This window comes from Pyricularia grisea, chromosome I, assembly GCF_004355905.1.
Source record: "Pyricularia grisea strain NI907 chromosome I, whole genome shotgun sequence".
Lineage (NCBI taxonomy): Eukaryota > Fungi > Ascomycota > Sordariomycetes > Magnaporthales > Pyriculariaceae > Pyricularia > Pyricularia grisea.
The window spans coordinates 1,013,950-1,033,900 of NC_044973.1; the positions used below are offsets into that span (position 1 = coordinate 1,013,950).

Genomic DNA, 19,951 nt, shown 5'->3' on the forward strand with positions numbered 1-19,951 from the left:
TGGCGGTGCAGTTAGAGCGGGGTATGTTGTGGCGCTTTGTGCTGGTTGCCCGCTAACCAGCCTACTTGATCTTTTACTCACCGCTATTTAGCTGTTAAAATCCACCATTTCGTTTGCTGTTTGATACAATTTTTCTTCATGCCCGAACCAAACGCTCTCCGCCCCGATTTTAACACCTTTATCATGGTTTTTTTTTTCTAGAAAAAATCAAATTAACATATTACCTACCTACTTTACTCCTATGCCTTATCTAATCACAAAACTGGCTTACATATTCGGATTTTATCCCTCAATTAACATACAATGGAAAACGCAACAACAGACAATATTTTACCCGACATGATGCCAGACGTGACATCAATGGTTTATAATGACATTGACGACGATGCCGCCAGACTCTTCTCGAGGACTTCGGCTACCCGGGCCGAGTGCGACAGCTTCGCTCTAGAAACTTTTGGGGGGCCGGTGTATCCCGTTGCTGTCCAAGGGGCAACAAGCTACACAGTGGTCGCTGGGCAGGCTGGTGACAAGATCGTCCAGTTCCGGGAGAAGGACGCGCTGCTAGATATGCAAATACTCGAGCTTGCGAAACGCATCCACGGTGGTGTTGTGGTCTGCGCGAGTATGCTGGGGTGGATCGGCGACAATGCTGGCCCGCAGCTCGCCGTATACGCCATGGACAAGATCCCGGGCGACAACTACGTCCTGGCACGCTCCACTCTAGCCGAAGATCGGTTGCTGCACTTGGAAACTATACGCGGTCTAGCCGGCTTTTTTGCGCAGGCCTGGCGGGAACCTATACCCTCGGATCAGGTCGATGTTGATGCGATGATTGCGGAAATTCTGTCTAGCCTCGAGAACCTTGGTTCTTCTGGCATTCTTACCCCCTCTCTCCAAACCCTGCTCGCCAAGGTTATCAACCACATCCCGACACTCTTCTCTAAAGAGTTTCGACTGGCCCTTACCCATAGCGACCTTAATGAGCTGAATATCCTTGTCGATTCCACCATTGGACGAATTACCGGGGTTATCGACTGGACCAACGCAGGAACGCAACCTTTTGGCTTCGCGCTGTATGTCTTGGACGATTTCATTGGCTACATGGGCCCAAATGGCCGAGTCTACTACGACAACTCAGAATTGCTGAGGGATGAGTTCTGGGCGGCGTTCGCTGCCAACGCTGGGAAGCTGTCAGAAACAGACCTGGAGAGGATTCGTATTGCGAGAATGGCTGGATATTTTCTCAGATACGGGATAGCGCACAACAGCAAACAAAAGGGAGTGGCAGGGATCGAGAGCCTCAGTGTGCGACACAGAGTTTGCTATTTGGAAGCCGGCTTAGAGGGGTAGTTTAGGTAGCTAGGAAATGACCAGCGTCTCGGTCAGTCGATGACTTCTGCCCGCCGCAACGCAAGAATAACGTCGCCCTCATCGACAGGTCCCTCAACCTGTGGCAGTCCCTTCCCGCTAATAAAAACTTTGTGCGGCCCCGCCTTCGTCGCTGCATGACTCTCCGCCCCTGAAAGTTCGCTAATGCCAGCCTGGTGATCCACAGCCCATCCTGTAGTTCGATAAGCCTTGTAGCTTTTGGTGATACGACTGTCCATCATCACGGTGCCGTGGTTGTCCGAAAGGACAAACTCTAGCATATCCCCGGATTCGTTGCTGTCAAGGGTGTGTTGTAGAAGTTGAATGCCGATGAGTCTTCCCAGACCCTCTCGGACGAGGTATTCCTTCACCGAATCCACAAAAGCGCTGTCACCCGGGGCCATCGGCGGAGGTGCTCCCTGGCGGTACTCGTACGGCATAAATTGACCATCAGAGTCCAGGATGAAGACATGACCGTGAACATGCTCTTGATCGACCCTCTCAACCTTCACCGGGCGGGTCCAGCAAGCGTTGATCTTGGTCATGGGTTTCCCGAGCATAACTTGGCCAGGCTCCACTTCAAGGTGCCCATGGATCAGATGCATTCCGAACTTGTACTTGACGTCGTGTTTGTCGATCAAGTCTCTGAGGTGGTCAAGGACCGTTGCCGAAACGTGGGGTTGGTTCTCGTCATCAGGGAGTGCATTGTAACTGTGGAGATAGGTATCAGTCAAGCCGATGCTGGTTATTTGAATTGTTCACCTCCACCCCATCGCATCGGACTTACAGCATCCGCGATCTCTCCAAATCGGCAAGGGTGGGCGCCTTGTGGAGACCTGCCACTGGGGTCGATACGGAGACAGTAGCCATCGCGAGTGGGCTTGCTATCTTTGTGTTGGTGTACGAGTAAGCTTGGCAGTAATTTAACCCAGGATAAGCCGACTTGTTATTGCAACTGAATTTTTTTATCAATATTGTGTGGTGTAAAGGGGGATGGGGAAAGAAGCTCAAGGTCGTTAAATAGGGGTTTATATTTATTTTCATCTCAGCATCGTCGCACATAAGTGTCCCTATCGACGCCAGTAAAAGCCCACGGCCGCTGAGAACAAACTTAGCGACCCAATGTCGGTTGTTTGGTTACTCGCAGGTTTTAGGCAAATGGACTTAATGGAGATAATTGGCCACCTCTGCTGCTTACCCTTGGCATTTTGACCCACAATGCGCCCTTGTTTGCCCTACGGGGTATTAGGGAGTGCTCGCTTGCTTCAATTCTACATGTATGTCATTGCCTTAAAGGTCGTATCCATGTCCCTGCCCATCATGGGTCGGGTAATCCGCACCATAACCCTGCCACGTCAGATGCCCTGGCAACCTTCCTATTGCACACATGTTTGAGGGAGAGACTTGTTCTTACCGGATGTATTAGCCGAACTAATTATTGAGCTATGTAGGTACAAACGCGTCACGCCCTGCTACCCTAAGATGGTGTGCTGGGATACACTATTGGCTCCCATGATGAGCAAATTGATAAAGGGAGAAAGCATGGAATTATGCAGGCTGCGCTGGCAAAGAGTGCAGTAGCGTTATTTCTTTTGGGCTTAACACAACCTGGACCTGGACAGGCTGGCCAATCGGAACCTAAAGGCAATAGAAGAAATTCAAGGACAGGAATTAAGGATCCTTGTTGCCTTGCTTGGATGGTTGGCATAAGGAGATAGGCAAGGTAGGGCCACCTTTAATTCATCGACTAACAGCTTGGGGGTCGAGAACGCCGATCTCCTGCAGAACCATTCCTATTGGCAAGGATGGATGTTGACATCATGCTTAAGGAGAGCGAAATATCGTTTAATTATTTACTAGCCGCCGACATTGACTCAAGGCCGCTCGCAGCCTTACTGATACCGTCATCCAGTCGGAACAGCCCTCCTATTTTTACATTTCTCTGCATGCAGGAGGCCCCCAGTTTTCACATGATGGGCGAAGCCAAAAAAGAGAGCGATACGGATACGGCCGTTCTCCGGCGCTTTTGGTGATGCTTGGTTTGTATTGCCGTCGGTGCAGTAATTCCAGTCTGTTATAATCTGCACTTCTATCACAAATACTCGGTCTGCAGATGCGGGGGTCGTGCAGTGAAAAAAAATATGCTATAGTGGCACGACCAACAATTGCGGCGACAGGCGTAGGGGTACTCTGCCTCGATGGTGGCGGGGTCCGCGGCACCTTGGTACTAGAAGTACTGAAGCGAATAGAAGAGCGCGTGAACCTCCCTGTACCGCTGCAGCGGTTTGTCAAAATAGCGTTCGGTATTAGTTCTGGTATGTGGCTGCATGGCCCCCGGGCTCTGGTGCCTACTAATTTTCACAAGGTGGCCTTATCGTTGCAGACATGTTCGTAAACGGGTCCTCCATCGCCCAATCCACAAACCGATTCGAACTATTGGCCGGTCGGATATTTCGACGTCGAGAGCTCCTGAGCACGTCGCGCCTGCCTTCGTTTCTTAAACTTATGCTCTTATGGCTGACCACCGCCTGGAGCCCCGTATCCCTCCTGGGCCAGCTTGCTGCACTTTTGGTATCCTACTTCGATGACGGGCTGTATTTTTCGCAGCAGATTGAAAACGTGTTGAAGCACATATTCGGGGCCGATAAGGGAGTTTTGGACGTTTCCAGCGCCACGGCGAATGGTAATTTTGTCGGACTCCCCGTCGCCACCGTAGACGAGAAGCCGATATGCCGCATTTTTACTAACCGAAATGGAGCTTATTAAAATAACCGCCATACGAAAAAGCCGACAAAATGTCTTGCCGTACTTGGCAGCAATACACACGACGAAATTATACCTACGAAAGCCAGTAAAAAACTAACATTGTGGGAAATGTAAGCGTTTTTTAAATTAATTATAACAGAAAAAAAACGTTAAAAGAAAAAAACAAACTAATACTAAAAAGCGCACGAGCCGCTTCTGTAGCGCCAGGGTATATATCCAAGCGATAGTCCATTATTCGATGCGAAAGACAAAAAAAAGAGGTTTAATTCGAACATATACAGGATTTTCTCACCTAAGCACTTTGCAGGTTTCGGCACCTTCCAAGATGCTGGGCCATTAGAAAATGACCCATTTTTGTCAGCCCTTACCGCAATGGCGGCGTATTTTCCCGACGTCGAACAGCCGGATTTTATATTTTCGATAGGTACCGGCGAATCGAAACCGAAAACGGCCAACCCGTGTCCGGACGAGGTTCGCAATGTTTGGAAAAACGGCGCTTTTCCCAGGCTTTGTCGTCTCTTTTCTGAAAAAATAAAAAATAAAAAACTGAGGCAGCTTTTCCAAACGAGCCCCAAATATCACCGACTCGACGTACAGTTCGACGGCGATCTGCCAAGGTTGGATGATTTCCGGAGCATTCCAGAACTTTAGGTCCGAGGTAAGCGCGATTAATCCATTTCTGGAAAGATCGAGCGTATAACCCGCTGCCTGGTGGCGTCCTTGTTTTATTTCGAGCTGGACGCCGTACCGCAACGGTCTGCGGGGAAACAGGTCGTTACTGGCCGCATTTTGTGCACCCTTTCACCGGGCGAACCGGGGTTTACCGAGCTGTTTGACCGTTTGCGTAAAAGCTCAACTTGCTTTTAGATTAATGGTCGGCCGGTCGAAAGGAAAATGGACGAATGGGGACCTTCCAAAGGCTGCCGTTTTCAGAAATAAGTCCAGTTTACCACACAAGGCAGCTTTTCCGTTTCGTTAAAGCAAGACCGCGAAGACGGCTGTGAAATAAGCGGATCGCCGTTTTTAGCAGAGAATTTGGTAAATTTGCAAGGCCTCCGGGGAGCGTTCGGGAGATTAGATTATAAACGGCCATGGACGGGGTCCCAGGGAGGCGGCGACGGGAAAAGGAGAAGATTATTATAAATCATGCTGTCAATGGTTTCCCATAGGGTTTTGTACTTGCGCTTTTTTATTTGCATTTTTGTATTATGCTCACAGGCGTTTGCTGTGTTAATAAACCTTGCAAGCGTTTTGCATTCAGGTATTTAGGCAGCAGCAGCCACAATTTAATTCTTTTAACTTATGCCGGCGGCAATACAAATCTAGCTCGAGTTCGAATTACCAAAGGCTTTTTTGCAAACTGCCTACGCAAAGGTGCTCGCCGGCTTTCATCTCACCACATAGTTTCCAGCCAGTAACGATAACTCGAATAACAAAAAACAGCTTTCAGATAATCTTCGTTTGGCCTTTATCGAAAGCTAAAACGCTCTTAGGAAGGACTGTCGCTTTTGCTATTTTGACTTTCAAAATGTCCAACGATCCTAATCCTTTTACAGCGGCTATTCCAACCGCTGCCACTTTTAGCTTTTGCTTTTTTTGCATATTCGCCTTTTTCAACTATGCGGTATTTTACCTTTATTTATGCAAAAAAAGAAAACCGCGCAGCAATACCTGTTTAAGCAGTTTACAGCTTTTCTGTGCATGGTCGATTTATTTAGCAACGTCTATTGGGGTCCTTTCTCTATTGTATTTTTCTTCCCGACATTTTTATATGCTCGTATCCTATTCCTGGCTAACAATAATTCCACAAGTAAGGGAAATTAATTCTGACACGATGCGATTTTAATACTAATATCTTATAGGCATTACAACTAATAGAAACATTCCCGACACAAATATACCCCAAAACACCAGTTTACTTGTTCGACATTTATTCCATTAACATTGCATGCGTAGTTGGCTGCCAAGGCCTAATAACAGTGAGCCTAATCGCCAGTTAGGCTGTCCTTTATATAGGGTGTTTAATTTACCGCCTAACCGAGGCGGGTGCGTTTTTGTTTATGCGTTTAGTACAAAACTCCACCACCAACCAAACCAAGACAATTTTGATGGTCCATCTTATTTTCCGAGTCCTAGCACTATTGGTTGTCGCTATAGCATTGCCTTTGCTTATAAAAGCTATTAGTATGCCTTTTTGGTTATATTTTGTAAGTTTTGGAGCTTTGCCAAGAAGGGCTGCGCCTCGCTGACCCCGACCGGCAATTGCAGGCCGTATTCGTCGTTTTTTTCGTTACCGATCTCCTGGTATATATTTCATTTGCGGCGAAAGTAGTTATTGGCCCTGGTCCCAGTTCAACTTTTTCCACCGAACTGAATTTTTAATAAAGTCCGAAAGGTTAGTCCATCATCTGCTGCCATGGATTGCCTTGCCTTTTTGGCGGTAAAAAGAGATAAAAAATCTAGAATATACCGTAGACTTTACATTTAGGTATGCCAGTTTTAATGGGATTCCGTTTAAAAGTGGAATCGCTTCACAAGTGCTGCTGCTGCTTTTCTTTAATTTCTTTTGTCGGTTTTATCATAAAAATTCAGTAAACTCTTGTAATTTTGCCCGTTAGCAAATTGGCTTAATTTGGGTGGAGAACCAATTCGGTCGATGCGGGGCGGTATCGGCCACGGCGTGTCCGTCCACTGTTTCCTCGGCGCCCAAGTATAAATATTCCCATCTCCGTACCAGTTAATCCCAAAAGTTCGAACAGCAATCCCATCAATCTTCTTTTTCAGCTTTAATTTGCAATTTTTCTTGTTTTTTTGCACCAATTAACATGTTTTTGGTTCCTTCCATCACACAGGGGCAGACCAATGCCGTCGAACCTGTCAAGTATCATAACCATGGGCCTAGGCGTAACACTCCAGTCCCGCTACCTTTTACCGTTGGTTTACAACCTTCTCATCCTGTAAGCTCGAACGCTACCCAAAGGCCCCGTGGATACGCACATGATATCAACAAACAACCGGTGGCTGCCAAACGCGTGGCCAGTGATTCGAATTCGGGACTTAATCTATCGCTACATCAGATGGACCAATCGCACTTGACGCCAAACTATGGTGTTGATAGCAAGCTGCGAGCCGAGTTTGGAAACCGGCGAAAGCATTGTTTGGAAAATCATACAGCCCAACCGCCGCTGGTAGAGCTGCCCCAGAATCCAGACAAAACTGCCCCAGCAGCCGAAGCTGCATTCAAAATAGGGCAATTTACGGAGCATATTACTTATGCCGAACCTTTTAGCCTAACTGGCGATTTAAAAGGAAATTCGTTTCCTGGTGTAACGGCAGCAAAGGCTAATAAAATTGAGACTGGCGAAAGCCAACTCGTCGAATGAACGGATCGACCCACCAAACGGCAAAGATTTTGTACAGGATCCGAAAAACCGATGGGTGTTTCGTATTATTCTGCGCAGTATTAGCCGAATTGGGATAAAGATCCGATATTGCCGATACCCAGCAAAATGTTGCAATATTTGCTGCCCGCCGTAACCGAAAACCATACGTTAGCAGGTGTGTTAAAAGAGGAGTAAACTGCTTCGGGAAGCAACTTTTCTCTAAGTCACCAAAGCAAAGGCAGCGGACCGAGATCGGCCAAAAAATTTGCAAGGATGAAAATGGCAAAAAATTCCCGTTTTGGGGATAAAAAAAATGAAGCAGCCCTTAGGGGTAAAGCAGATCGTTACGGCCAGGTCGATAATAAGAATGCAGATCTAGTGGAAAAAAATAAAAAGAGAGGGAGGTCGTATGAGGCTTCTAGAGTTAAAAATGTCCCGACGAAGCAAAAGGCGCGCGGCTCAAAGACGGATGAATGGATGGTGGATTCTGTTTTAGCAGAGAGGATTTACGAAGAAACCGGCCTTAAACAGTATCTCGCCCGCTGGAGACCAATATGGGTTGATAAGGGGGATATTGACCCAGGGCTTGTTAGGGATTTAAAAGATAAAAGCGTTGGGCCAAACGCAACCCCGATTTAGTGGACATTTGGGGCAAAAATTGGGAAAAGAGATAATGGTTACGTTTTATTACATTAACCTTGGCAGTCCTAAATTCGGTCCGAAGCTGAATTTGGACCTGAATCTGGACCCAAAACTGGTTTAAAATAATTGTTGCTCTTTGCGTTGTTCCGTTTTTTCAAATCTCGTTCAGGGCAGATTTCATAACAACGCACAACCGACGAAAATTATGGTGTCGGTTCAAAAATACATCTTGCCTCCACCAAATGTTGAAAATGACGGTAAAAAATTAGATTTGCAGCACCAGCTGTAGCTTTTGACACTGAAAGGTCGACTTCTGAACGCGCCGACACGGGGGAACGGCCTACTCCACCGTATCCTAGACCTGGGCACAGGTACCGGCATTTGGGCCACCGAGTTTGCGACCAAAAACCCGGCGACCGTCGTGTATGGAATGGACATTTTCGCGCCCTCGCCACCCGAAATCCCACCAAATTGCAAATTTATTGCTGGAGATGTTACTGCGGACTGGAAAAGGCTAGCAGGCTTGCATTTAGGCCAGGGCTGCGGCAGCTTAAAACATTTCGACTTTATCCATAACCGCATGCTCCTGCTTGTATGCCCAAACCAAAATTTGATAATCCAAAATTGCTTTGATAATCTCCGGCCCGGTGGCATTGTTGAGTTTCAGGAAATGTGCCAGCCAATCCGTTTAGACCTACCTCCGGAATGCCTAGACCATTCGCTGCTCCCGGTAAAATGGTCGCATTATGCCACGTTAGGAACGATAATTTTCGGGGTTAATTGCATATATGCGGAAGAAAACTTCGAAAAAGCATTAAAGCAAGTCGGTTTTATCGATATCGAAATTAAAAAATACAAATGGCCGTTCGGAAGCTGGATGGCGAACGAATGCCAAAGTTCGGATCGCGAAAGGATGAGGATAATGGGCGATGCGTGTGTTCGAAACTTTTCTTTAAGTTTCGACGGAATATCCAAACTCCCATTTACCAAAGGCTTACAATGGGAGCAAAAGTCTGTAAATTTATACGTTGGTAAAGTTAGAAAAACGTTTGGAGAGGGCCGGCTTTACGTGCCGGTTATAGTTGCCTAGGCTAGACGACCACATTAAAAAGCGTGCCAATTAGTTTAGCGAACAAAAATAATTATGCGGGATAAAGGCGAGATATATGGTAAAACATTTTCGTTGTTTGAAAGGCAATAATGCACAGAATTTATAAGACTACCTGTTTTGGATTTAAGAGAAAAAATGAACAAAACAGCAATGCCCAAACGAGAAACAAGTGAAAAAGAAAACGGTTGGAGCTTTTTATATTATGTATAACCATTAATGCCCGTTAATACGCCGTCTCTCTATTGCTTGCTAAAAAACATTGCTACATCCAAATGGGGCGCCAGAAAACTGACAAAATTGTTCTGTTTGGGAAAGGTGATCGTATGGTAATAGTCGACAGCACCTGGATTTCGGGACTGAAAAACTCGGACGGGATTGCCGAATCTTCCGAAGCTGGACAGGTACGAAAGCCGAGGTGGGCAAAAACAGAAAAAGAATTCATGGCGCGAATAGGCCTCAAAGCTGAATGAAGTGAATTGTAAGACATTCCCCGCTGGGTTTTGGTTGGCAACAGTCGTTCAACAGCAATCATATAAGCTATTACTCAAAGTGTTTGTTCGCGGGCAGACATGCGTGTGGGTAGATCACGTGTGGTGACACGTGATCTTAAAACACGTAACAGAGATTTTAACGGATCTCTGCAGGATTGTAAATAGTTACAGAAAGATAGAAAACATGCATAAAAATACCGTTTTATTTATTATATTATTTTTACCAATCGCAACGATTATTTTATTCCTATTAATATTAATTAATATTGTTAATATAGGCAATATAAATAAATTAAATAAAGGTATTTAAATTGTTAATTCCTTTAACCAACGTTATATTTGGAATTAATAACGAAAAATATTATAATAATTATAAATACCGTATACCAACGCGTTTAAAATTTATAAATTATTATTACGTAAATTTTTAAAAATACCGATTAAATTATTATAATTTAAACCTTTTGGAATTTTTACCATCCGGGTTATACCGTTAACCAAATCCCTATTCCAAACCGTTATTTTAAAACGAAAAACGGCGTTATATCGGATATTAATACGATAAATCCAAATATACCGCCTATATTATTTATAATACCGAAAATATTCGAAAATTTTAACGAAAACGAACTTTTAAATCGTATATTTAAAAAATTGGGAATCCGTTTTAATAATTAAAAAAAATCGATATAAAAACGTTAAAAACCGGGTTGGGAAATTTATCCGAATATTTAGGCCAAATAATAATTACGCAAAAAAACGTATAAATTATTAAAATAATTTGCGATTTCGAAAAACTTATAATACCCAAAAAAGGTAACCGGTTATTGGAATATTATATTAAAAAATTTAAAAATTAAAAAAAAAAAATTTTAATAAATATAATAAAAAATTTATACGAATTTTAAAAAATTATTTATAAAATTATAAAATTATAATACCAGGTCGAAAATACGGAAAAATAGGCCGAAAATTAATAAATATTATAAAAATTGCAAAAAAAAAACCGCAAACGGTAATTATATAAAACCGTAAATTTAGCGAACTTTTAATTAAAAAAATAAAAAATCGTATTTTATTATTTACCAATTTACAACCCGTATATTCTATATTTAGGGTAAATTTTTAGGGGCCCGACTTAAAATTACGGTTATTACCTAATATATAATATAATTATACCCGCCATTTATTTACCGTTTCCGGAAAATAATTTTTTGGTAATATAAAGCCGTTTAACGAAAAATATAAAAAAAAGCCCTAAAATAAACGGGCAAATGTTTAAAAAAAATAATTAATTGCGTACGAAATTTTTTAAACGTATAATCGTTTTATTACGGTATAAAATATTATTATATATAAACGTTTATTATTTATTTAAANAAAATTTATTAATAAAGGGATATTTAAAACGTTTTTAAATTCGCCGCAGCTTTTTTTCCGTTAAAAACGTTCCCGTAATTTTAAAATCGGTAAAAAATATAATCCTTTACGCGGTATTATTTAAATAAAATTAAAAATGCCTTGTTGGAATAGCCTCACTCGCGCGCGCAGCGGAAAGGAGGTAAAGCCGGGCCGGAGCTGCGGCCCCGGCGATTGGGTGACTAAGCAAGGAGCACGGACCGCATGAAAGACTTTTCATCCGGCCGTGAATAATCAAATGCAGTCGCACGACTTAGGTAGAAGACAGACCGAATATACCCAAATTGCAGAGGTATAACGTTCTCACCCATTGATTAAGTCTACCACGCAATGCATTGTTAGTAGACCTGCGAGTCTACGAACAGAAACAAAAACCGTACATTTTTGGATGGAAAGCTACGGACGAAAAAAACGAATCACCTTAAATATTACGGAAATAGGGGACAAAAACATAATTTTAAAAATCCCCTAGCTTAGGAAAAGCAACCCCAAAATAAATTAGACAACCGGCCAAATCCAATAGAAAGAGCACCTAATTACTAAACGACCTCCAGCTTGGAAAGGTTTATACAAAAAACGTAAAGCACGGAAAAACCAAACGAAACAAATGGCGTACCTACAGGAAAAACGACCAACCCCGGAGCCAATATCGGAAAAAAAGCGACTATTTACAGACCAAAACCGATCCAATCGTACAATACCAAACGTAAACGGACAAACCGGAAACGGTAAAATCCCAAAAAAATACCAAATTTATACCCGATTATTTAGCCCAAAATTCGAAACAAGATTACCCGAATATAGCCCATTCGACCACAAAATACCATTAAAAGAAGGAACCCAACCGAAATTCCATAAAATATACGGTTTAAATCCAATACAAATGGAGGCATTAAACGAATATTTCGCAAAAAATCTTAAAAAAGGGTACATTAGACCATCGACATTACCAGTAGAATACCCAATCCTTTTCGTACCAAAAAAAAACGGAAAATTACGATTATACGTAAATTACAGATAATTAAATAATATTACCATAAAAAATTGCTACCCGTTCCCGCTAATAGGAAAATTTCGAAACATATTTTACCAAACGAAATAGTTTACAATATTAAACTTTAAAAAAATATACAATTTAATCCGTATAAAAAAAGGCGAAAAATGGAAAACCGCGTTTCGTACCAGGCGAAAATATTACGAATACCTAATAATGCCTTTCGGCTTTACCAACGCCCCGGTAACCTTCCAAACCATAATTAACCACGTTTTCCGGGAATGCCTAAACATTTTCGTCGTTATTTACCTAAACGATATCCTCGTTTTTTCCAAAACGTTAAAAAAATATAAGGAATACGTCTATACAGTCTTATAAAAGCTACAAAACGCCAAACTTTTAATTAAACCCGACAAATGCATCTTTTACAGCAAACAAATCAATTTCCTAGGATATACCATCGCTCCTGGAAAAATTAAAATAAAAAAATCGAAAATCCAAACAATAAAGGAATAGCCTCAACCACAAAATGTAAAAAACGTTCGAACCTTCTTCGGATTCGTAAACTTTTACAAAAAATTCATTAAAAAATACGGCGCGATCGCCACCCCATTAACCAACATAACCAAAAAGGACCTGGAATTCCAATGGACAAAACGAACACAACAGGCCTTCGAACAGCTACAAAACGCAATAACGCGAAAACCGATTCTCAAAATACCAAACCCAACGAAACCTTTCGAAATCGAAACCGACGTATCCGACTACGCAATCGGAGGACAATTTAACCAACGAAATAAAAAAAAAAGATTACACCCTTACGCCTTTTTTTCCCAAAAATTATATGGACCAAAACTTAACTACCAAATCCACGACAAAGAACTTATAGCTATTATTCGAACATTCGAAAAATGGAAACCACAATTATCCGGAATTAAATACGAAATATTAATTCATACGGACCACAAAAACCTAACCCATTTTACCACCAGTAAAATATTAAACAAACGACAAATCAAATGGTTAAAATTCCTTTCAAAATTCCATTTTAGGATTATTTACCGAAAAAAAACAAAAAACGGTAGGGCCGACGCCCTTAACCGAAAACCAGACCACGAAAACATAATACCAAAAAAAATACGGGTTATCCTTACGATAAACGAAAACGGAAACCTTCTACCAACGTACCGAAGCCTGATAATAACAAATACGGTAACTACGCCAAAAGAAATACGGAAAATCCACGGAAATAAAGCCCACGGATACCAAAAAATTTCCAAAACATGGAAACGGCTAAAACAATACCATAATTTCCAAGGAATACGACAAAAAATACGAAAAGCCATTAAAAATTGCAAACTTTGTACCAAAAGCAAATCTGCAAAATATAAACCTTACGGATTATTGCAACCTTTACCAACCCCCAACAAAGCCTGGTAAACTATTACAATAGATTTTATCGTCAAATTACCACTTTCGGAAAAACTACTTATAAAAACGAAATATAATAGCATATTAATTATAATGGACAAACTCACTAAATACGCCTATTTCCTACCATATAAAAAAAGTAGCAACGCCGAGAAAATCGCCTACACATTCCTACGCGTAATTGTTAACAATCACGGACTTCCAAAAAACATCGTTACGGATAAAGACAAACTTTTTACATTAAGATTTTGGAAATCTTTAATGGAATAACTCGGAACAGACCACAAATTATTAACAACGTTCCATCCCCAAACAAACGGACAAACAAAACGAACCAATCAAATATTGGAGCAATACTTAAAATGCTATATAAACCACAAACAAAACGATTAGGTACGATTATTACCCACAATACAATTCGCCTATAATAGCTTAAAAAACGAAAATACCAAAATAACCCCATTCTATACCAATTATGGATTTAACCCTACAGCGTATAAAAAACCAAAAACCACGATTACGGCACCACGAACCGATAAACAAACGAACGAATTACGACAATTACACGAAAAACTCCAATAGGAACTAGAATTCGTACGAAAAAAAATAATAAAATACGCCAATCAACATCGGATAAAGGGACCATCCTTCGAAAAAGGAAATAACGTCTACCTTATTCGACGCAACATTAAAACACAACGACCTAACAGCAAACTCGATTTTAAAAAGCTTGGACCTTTTAAAATCAATAAAAAAATTAGCGATACCAACTACAAACTGTCATTACCAAACACCATAAAAATTTACCCCACATTTCACGTATCATTACTGGAACCGGCACCATACGGCACCAATATACAAAAAACGATCGAAATCGACGCGGAACAAACCTACGACGTTAAACAAATACTCGACCACAAACGAAACCACGGCAAAACAGAATACCTTATTAAATGGGAAAACTATAAGCATAAAAAAAACACTTGGGAACCCCTTAACCACCTCCAAAATTACCAGGAACCGCTCCGCCAATATTATCAAAAGTTGGATTTGCGAATAAATCAGCCAAAAAAAAGAGGACAACCTAAAAAAACACCACCTACCATTCCCAAAAATTAAAAACCGACCAGGATTCGAAACTATACCACCAAACGAACCTACAAAAAAATTATTAATATACAATATAAAATAGGAAATACCAAAAAACAACTAATTAACGGAATATTACGCAAAAACATTCATCTCATCCAACAACGAAAGATTTAAAGGACCTATCGGGAAAATCGAATCCCAAACAAAATTGGAATTCGGAAAAAACAATTCCAAAGACATTTTAGGAAAAACCTCGGCCGATCGCCGACGCTCCTTCTATTCTACCTCCTTACGCTCTACCCGATCCAATTCTTCCAAATTATTAATTCCGCGAAACATAACTCGCATCATTTTCTCAAACCACAATTTCTTTTATTTCCGCAAACGAAACAATTTCAATTACTTTTCCTAAATCCTTTACTGCTCCGCCAAAATATCCTTTTCCAAAACTTCGACTTCCGTATCCAGTTTCGAATATTACCGACCGATATTACGCAATTGGACGTTAAATACCCCCAATACGTCGTAACCAAACCAATTAACACAAAGGTATTTAATACAACGAAAAAAGTCTTGCGGCGAAACAACGCAACGCACCATACCGCGCGACTTACAATAAAAACAAAAAGGCATATTCACGGAATAAAGAAAAAAAAACGTAAAAAAAACGTAACGACGTTCCGTCGACGAACGATCAGATTTTAATTTAGCGACGCGACTAGACATGGCGCAAAAAAAAAGAAAATTAGCAAAAAAAAAACAAAACCAAAAACAAAGATTAGGGAAATACAAACTATTTAAAGGCCAAAAGGACTTAGCCAAAAAAAAGGAAACCTAATATTACGACCAAATAATTGGACCGGTACCAAAAAGGCCAAATAGGGTCACACCCCTCCTAACGACATTCGCCCAAAAAAAATACCGACCGGCAAAATAACGATTACTTAAAGGCAAAGCCACGAAATCTCACGTAACCTTACGTAACGGCCAAAAGAATGGATTTCTATAATTTGTAAAATCTCAATTAAAAATCACAAATCAAACAAATCAAAAGAAATCACACTTGGAACATAATCTATATAAATCACGTTTATTACCATGTAAATAAATTCGATTCTAGGATTGTTTAACAGCAATTAAACTCTAATTAACCTCAATACTTACTTGAGAACGATTATAACTTTACCCCCAGTTATTGAGAACCCCAGTTACCCAGTCAGACGCTTAATTGCTTCAACCCACTGTACTTTACCATAAGAACAGGTTACCCCGATACCTTGATCGTAACAGTATATTAGCGTTAAATAACGAAATATTAGTATACCGTAAAAAAAACAATTAAAATAACCTTTATAAAATTATTTTTATTACCGAAAATATAATACGGGTAACGTTACCCAACGGCGATTCCAATTTTAAAAATACGTACGTTAAATTTTATTATAAATACCAAAAATAGCCGAACGATATATAAAATAATTAAACCGAATTTACATATTTAATAAAAATTTAACCACGGCGGAAAAAACGCCTAAAAACGGTATTAAAACCCCCGAAAAAACCTTTTAAACCAACGTTAAATCTTTTTGTAAAAATACCTATTATATTATAATAAATTACTTTTAAAAATAATTTTACAATTTATATAATAATTAATCCAAAAAATTAACGGCGTAATATTAAATAAAAACGGCCCAAAATATATTACGACGAAACGTTTATATTAATTAAAAAAACCCAATTTAAAAAATTAATCATTAAATATAGGGCCGAAAAAAAATAATCACGCCAAAAACTTTATTCGAACAATTAAATATAACGGAAATAAATATTTTATTAAACGTAAAAATATTTAAACCAATATACGGAAATAATATATATAATCGGATTTTTAATATTAAAATAATACGGAAAATTAAAAAAATAATAAATCGCCCGTATAAAAAATTACATCTTATTATTTAAAAATATAATAATAACGAAAAAAAAGCCTATTAACCCAAACGTTAACTATTATACGGTATAACCAATAATTAATCCTAATAATTGTATTTATTATAATAACGTAATTTAATTACGTCCTTATAATTAAAAATATTAACCAAACGTATACCCAATCCAAAAACCAATTCGTTAAAAACGTATTAATAAAAATCCCGAAAAAATTACTGTATAAATACCCGCCGGGAATTTACTTTAAAATTAATAAACCGTTATACGGATTAACAAAATTAAAATTATACTAGTTTAATACCTATTAACGTTATTATAAAAAACAATTAAATTATATAACGTTTAAATACGATATTTATTTTTTAATTACGAAAAACGGTCCGTTTGGGTTAATAGGTTTACAAACAAATAATACGCTAAATTTGGAAAATTCCGAATTTGTTACGTACGAAAAAATAAAATTTTAAAAAATAGGGTTATTAACAAAACCGCAAAAAATATTACAAACGGAAAACGTTAAAAATTTTAACGGTTGTAAAATAATATTACGAAACGGCGATATATTAATATAATAAAAAAAATAAACAAATCGCCTGGAATTAATAAACGTATAAACGTTAAATCGCAAATAATAATACGTGGCCCAACGGGCCAAAAACGTTTATATTTCCATTATTTACCAGCCCGAAATTGCATTCGATTTTTTAATAATCGCGTAAACGGTTAACCCGTTAAATATAAAAATCGAAACGTTTAATAAACGATTATAATAATAAATTAAAAACCAGTAAAAAAAGTTAAAATATATTTTATTATTTATAAAAATAGCGAAATTATACGTATTTGTAAACGGATCGTTCGCCAATTTAAAAAATTTAAATTTACAAATAAATTACGTAATTTTATATAATAACGAAATTAGCTATAAAAACGAAAATAATTTCGAAATATAGGGTAATATTATATATTAATTTTCCATTAAATATAAACGTATAACGCGTAATATTTTGGTTAACGAAATTTATAATATAATAAACGGGTTAAATATAGGTTTTATATTAACGCGTACGTTCCGAACAATTTATAAACGTAACGGTTTACCGTTTTTAAATTTCGTAATTTGTACAAATTCCAAATTATTATACGATTATTTAATATAATTTAAAACCATTGTAAAAAAAAATTAATAATCGATATTATAACGATTAAACAATTGTACGAAAAACGTAAAATTCAAAAAATCCGATAAATTAATGGATTAAATAACCTTACAAACGTTATAACGAAAAAACACCCGAATAATACGTTAAAAAATTTAATATTAACGAATAAATTACGGATACGTATAAAAGGTTAAATATAACGTAATTAATAAAAAAATACGAAAAAAGGTTATAATATAAAATATAATATAAATAAAATATAACGTATAAATTAACATTTACCCTTTAAAAGGGATATAAAAAATAACGATTTTTAACCCCCGAAAGGGACCCGCAAAAAACAGCCAATAAATTAAAATAAAATTTTTACAAACCGTAAAACGGCCCGTTTAGCCTTTTTTTTCGGCCGATATAGCCATTACGGCCACGTTATTACCCTTTTTTTCCTTTTTCCAAATTTCCAATATTTTTTTAACGACGGGGCGTTATTTAATAATCGTTTAAAATATACGTTAATATTAAATAAAAAAAAAACGGTAAATATTATAATTTATAATTTTATCGCTTTTAATAATAACCGTTAAAAAACGGACGGTAAAAAGACGGGCGAAAACGGGAATCTTTTCGTAAAAATATCCGGAAACGTATTTATAATATCGTCCAAAAAACGGGTTCGTTTCGCGGCAAACCGTAAAATTGCCGAACCTTTATTTACCCGCGAAAACAAAACGTAAATAATCCAAATAAAATTTCGGCCGGATTACGCCGGCGGCGGGGCGGGGGCGGGGGGCGGTAATAATAAAAACGCGTATTATATATAAATTATTAATTCCAAACGATTAAACGAAAAATAAACGGAAAAAAAAATACGTATATTTATTTTTAATTTTAATAATCCGATTAACGGACGTAACGGTAATAAACTTTTTACCTTTACGGGCACCGGTAAAAATAATAACGGTAGGGGTACCGGTAAAAATAATAGCGGTAAAAATAACGGTAACGGTAACGGTAGGGGCGGAGGTAGCGGCGGCGGTAACGGTAGGCGTAAAGGCCCTAGGGCGGCCCAAAGGCAAAAGGTATTAGGTAAGGCCGGCGGGCGTAAAATTATTGGCGGCGCGAACCGCCAAACCAAAAAATAATAATTTAATTATTTTTTAATTTATATTAACAACGATATATTTACCAAATAATCGTTAAAAATAAATAATTTATTTACGATAAATTTAATAAAACGTAAATCGGAAAATTAAAACGAAAAAATTACGAATTAAAAAAAAACGGTTTATTTATAAACGGATTAAAAAAAATCGGTAATTATTATAATATAAAATTCCCATTAAATTTTCGTATTATAATTAATTATTTACAGTAAATTAAATATTTACGTAAATAAAAGGTTATTTTATTATTGTTAAAAAATAATAAAATCCCCCCTATTTATTAAAAAACGGTTAAAATAAAATATTCGTTTATAACGTTAAAAAATCTTACAATTTTTTAAACGCGTTATTTTTCTTTTATTTATTTATTAATAATTATTTACGGGTTTAAAGGGTACGTATATTTGCAATTAATATAAAAAATAACCTATATTTATTCGCGGGTAAATATACGTGTGGGTAAATTACGTGTGGTGATACGTGATTTTAAAACACGTAGCAGAGATTTTAACGGATCTTTGCAGGATTGTAGATAGTTACAGAAAGATAAAAAGCATGCATAAAAATACCGTTTTATTTGTTATATTATTTTTACCGATCGCAGCGATCACTCTATTCCTATCAACACAAAGTGGGACAATCTGCCAGGATTTAGTCTTTTAGGCCTGTTTTACGGATGCATAAGGCTCGGCCTCCACAAGGACTAGAATTGGTCCAAAACTGAATTGCAACGAAGCAACATGGCTCGTATAAATGCTATTGCACCCAACATAGATTTGAGCGTCGTAACAAAAGGACTGCAACTCACCGTCGCCATGCTTAAATGGAAGATTCTCGCGCATTCCGCTTTCGCCTCTGTAGTTGTTTCTTCTGTTTGCACTTTAATACTGAGCGCATATGCGCTTTTAAACGAGGATACTGTAAAGTCCGGCATAGTCACCTTGCAAGTAAGTAAAGTCACTTAATTCCTTGGCG

The 19,951-nt window shown here is 38.5% G+C and overlaps 2 protein-coding genes across 2 annotated transcripts; one reads left to right on the forward strand and one right to left on the reverse strand.

Moving 5' to 3' along the window:
• Nucleotides 1-342: 342 nt before the first annotated feature.
• On the forward strand, nt 343-1,350 carry PgNI_05385 (uncharacterized protein; the record flags this gene model as incomplete). The annotated part of the gene is made up of 1 exon (XM_031125417.1): nt 343-1,350. One exon carries the CDS (start codon nt 343-345, stop codon nt 1,348-1,350), a length of 1,008 nt encoding a protein of 335 aa, XP_030982070.1.
• A 32-nt stretch (nt 1,351-1,382) lies between these two features.
• PgNI_05386 (uncharacterized protein) lies at nt 1,383-2,238 on the reverse strand (the record flags this gene model as incomplete). Its single annotated transcript, XM_031125418.1, has 2 exons — nt 1,383-2,079; nt 2,156-2,238. The coding sequence occupies 2 exons, from the start codon at nt 2,236-2,238 to the stop codon at nt 1,383-1,385; spliced, it is 780 nt and encodes a 259-aa protein (XP_030982069.1).
• Nucleotides 2,239-19,951: the final 17,713 nt, after the last annotated feature.